The 2,323-nt window shown below is 40.0% G+C and overlaps 1 protein-coding gene across 1 annotated transcript in view; it reads left to right on the forward strand.

Annotated features, from left to right (window-relative positions):
- Positions 1 to 591, forward strand: part of LOC144740426 (chloride intracellular channel protein 5-like) — a 2,202-nt gene extending 1,611 nt beyond the window's left edge. The window contains exon 6 of the mRNA XM_078623278.1: positions 427 to 591. Coding sequence (XP_078479404.1) covers positions 427 to 591 — 165 coding nt within the window. The remainder of the gene's footprint in view (positions 1 to 426) is intronic.
- The last annotated feature ends 1,732 nt before the right edge of the window (positions 592 to 2,323 follow it).

Consider the following 2,323-nt stretch of genomic DNA (forward strand, 5'->3'; position numbering starts at 1 on the left):
AACGCTTCCTTAGCCCTTTTACCGTCTTCATGACTTTGGCCTGATACTACTAGAACAGACCAGAATAAAATAGAATAGAATAGAATAGAATAGAATAGAATAGAATAGAATAGAATAGAATAGAAAAGTGCTTTAATCTTCTGTCAGGGAAATTCACATGTGGAGAACAAAGATAAAAAGAATTATTAGCAAATCTAGAGAGAGAATTTGACAAAATGAAACATATTTATAAATAGACTTTTTAAAAACGAATGGGTAAAGGCTACAGATGTGCAAATGTTGTTTCTAATAAATAAAGAGTATGAATATGAACACACAGTATGTACGGTTTCCATGAGCAGTGATGAACAGATCCAGAATATTTACACTTTAATTCAATTTACAGTGTTTCTGTGACGTGGACTTGACCTTTCCTATGGTTTGCAGGTGGTTGCGAAAAAATACCGCAAATATGAAATCCCGTCTGAATTCAAAGGGGTGTGGCGTTACCTGAGCAACGCCTACAGCCGAGATGAGTTCACCAACACGTGCGCAGCCGACGTGGAAATCGAGCTGGCCTACAGGGATGTAGTCAAACGGCTGGGGAAATGACCACCTCCCTTTATATAATGTGTACTGCTGTAGCGTGCTGGAAATGTGGCACATCAATATATAAAGATGTGTTTTTATTAGGTATTTTCAACAGAAGCGTGATTTCAGTTAATCATTTGACCTTTCAGGAGCATCGATCACAGTGCAAGAGCAAACAGTCATGTCCTTGAACATGCTGCAGTAACTGATCACAGCAGTGGAGAGAATTAGAAGATGCTTAGAAGATAAATAAACATGTTTATGCAGATATAAGCAGAATTATTATTTCATTGTTTATCTTCGATGAGTGATCATTTCATCACATTCTGGAATCTACTGATGATGTCTGAAAGCTCAAACAGATTCTATGTATTGTTGATTTTACAGTTTTCTGCAGGTCACATGAGGCAATGATCATTTGGTTGAATTGTATTTATGTGCTTAGGCAACTTCTTTTTCCCCATAACATACATACAATGTGAGTATGTGTGAAGGACTGGAATTGTTCAGAATAAATTTCACCCATCGTTAATCAGCCTGTGATGACAAGAGAAAATCACCTGAATGTGTTTCATGTGAATGTTATTTAAATCAACAGTGCCTTTGTGGGGATCTCTGCCTTCTCTGCCTTCTTCATGCATTGTACAGTAAATTATGTTTTGATATAATACAAATGTGAGTTACTCTTGTCAACATATGACCAGTGTGATACTATATGTGATTGTAGCTGATAATAAAGAACCACAAACCAGGCTTATTTGAATAATAAATCTATTTTCTCAAAGACCGAGTGTGTCACATGTGTATTATCTCACAGAATGTGATGTACCCAAACATGGGACTGGATACAAATTGCATTGAAATTGTTTTGTGGAAAACAGGGAAAAGATTATTTGTTTATGCAAATGCATGTTATATCATGCTCTGAGTGTCAGGAGGCCTTGGAGATGCAGCTTCTCTTACCTTAACACACATTTCCTCTACACTTCTAAGCCCTTCTTTACTTTCATTAAACATGAAAACCATAGTCTTATTTCATCATCTTACATGGAAACTCAAGAGGGCCCATGACTGCATGAATCTTAACAGTCTGTCTGTGCTGCTCCGCCAGCAGGTGGCAGGAAACCCTTTTTTGTGGGCACAGCCAGTTAGAGATCATCTCCCTTTATGTCCCACAAAACGTAATTCAAGTTTACTCACTCTCCTCGTTAACTAAACTTAAATCGGATACAGAGAGAAATGTGTTATCTTACTTATTAAACGTGTAAAATGTCTAACTGTAGACTTGTTTTCATTTTTCTTTTAACCGTTGTTTGTTTTAGGCGATAAGTTACCTATTTTTTCTTAACCAGCATTATGTCATTCTACGTTCCACCGGGAATGTTAACACTCACACGGTTCCTAAGTCTCCATTGGCTTTCTGCTTGTGGGCGGAGCGATCTCGCTGCTCGTGCGTCGCTGTTGAATCTTTCAGTCAGACGAAGTCGCTTCTTCCGCCCAGTTCCGTACCCGGATCAACGGTTCTGTCAGCGGCGTTTTTTCCAGAACACAGTGGAGGCAGTCACAAGGGTAAGCTTCGTTTTGCCATAGCGGGTTTATTTTCAGCCCCCAGCGTCAAGGGAATGGCGCGGGTGGTGTTTAATCGTGCGCCCTCGCTGCTTGTCATTGCGGGGTTTCCTGTTGTGGTGTGGAGCGGCAGCTAGCTGCCGAACGCCCCGGTGCCCCGGTTTGGAGAACCGTTTAGAGCTCCATG

This window comes from Lampetra planeri, unplaced genomic scaffold, assembly GCF_965212315.1.
Source record: "Lampetra planeri unplaced genomic scaffold, kcLamPlan1.2.h2 scaffold_2137, whole genome shotgun sequence".
Classification (NCBI taxonomy): Eukaryota; Metazoa; Chordata; class Hyperoartia; order Petromyzontiformes; family Petromyzontidae; genus Lampetra; species Lampetra planeri.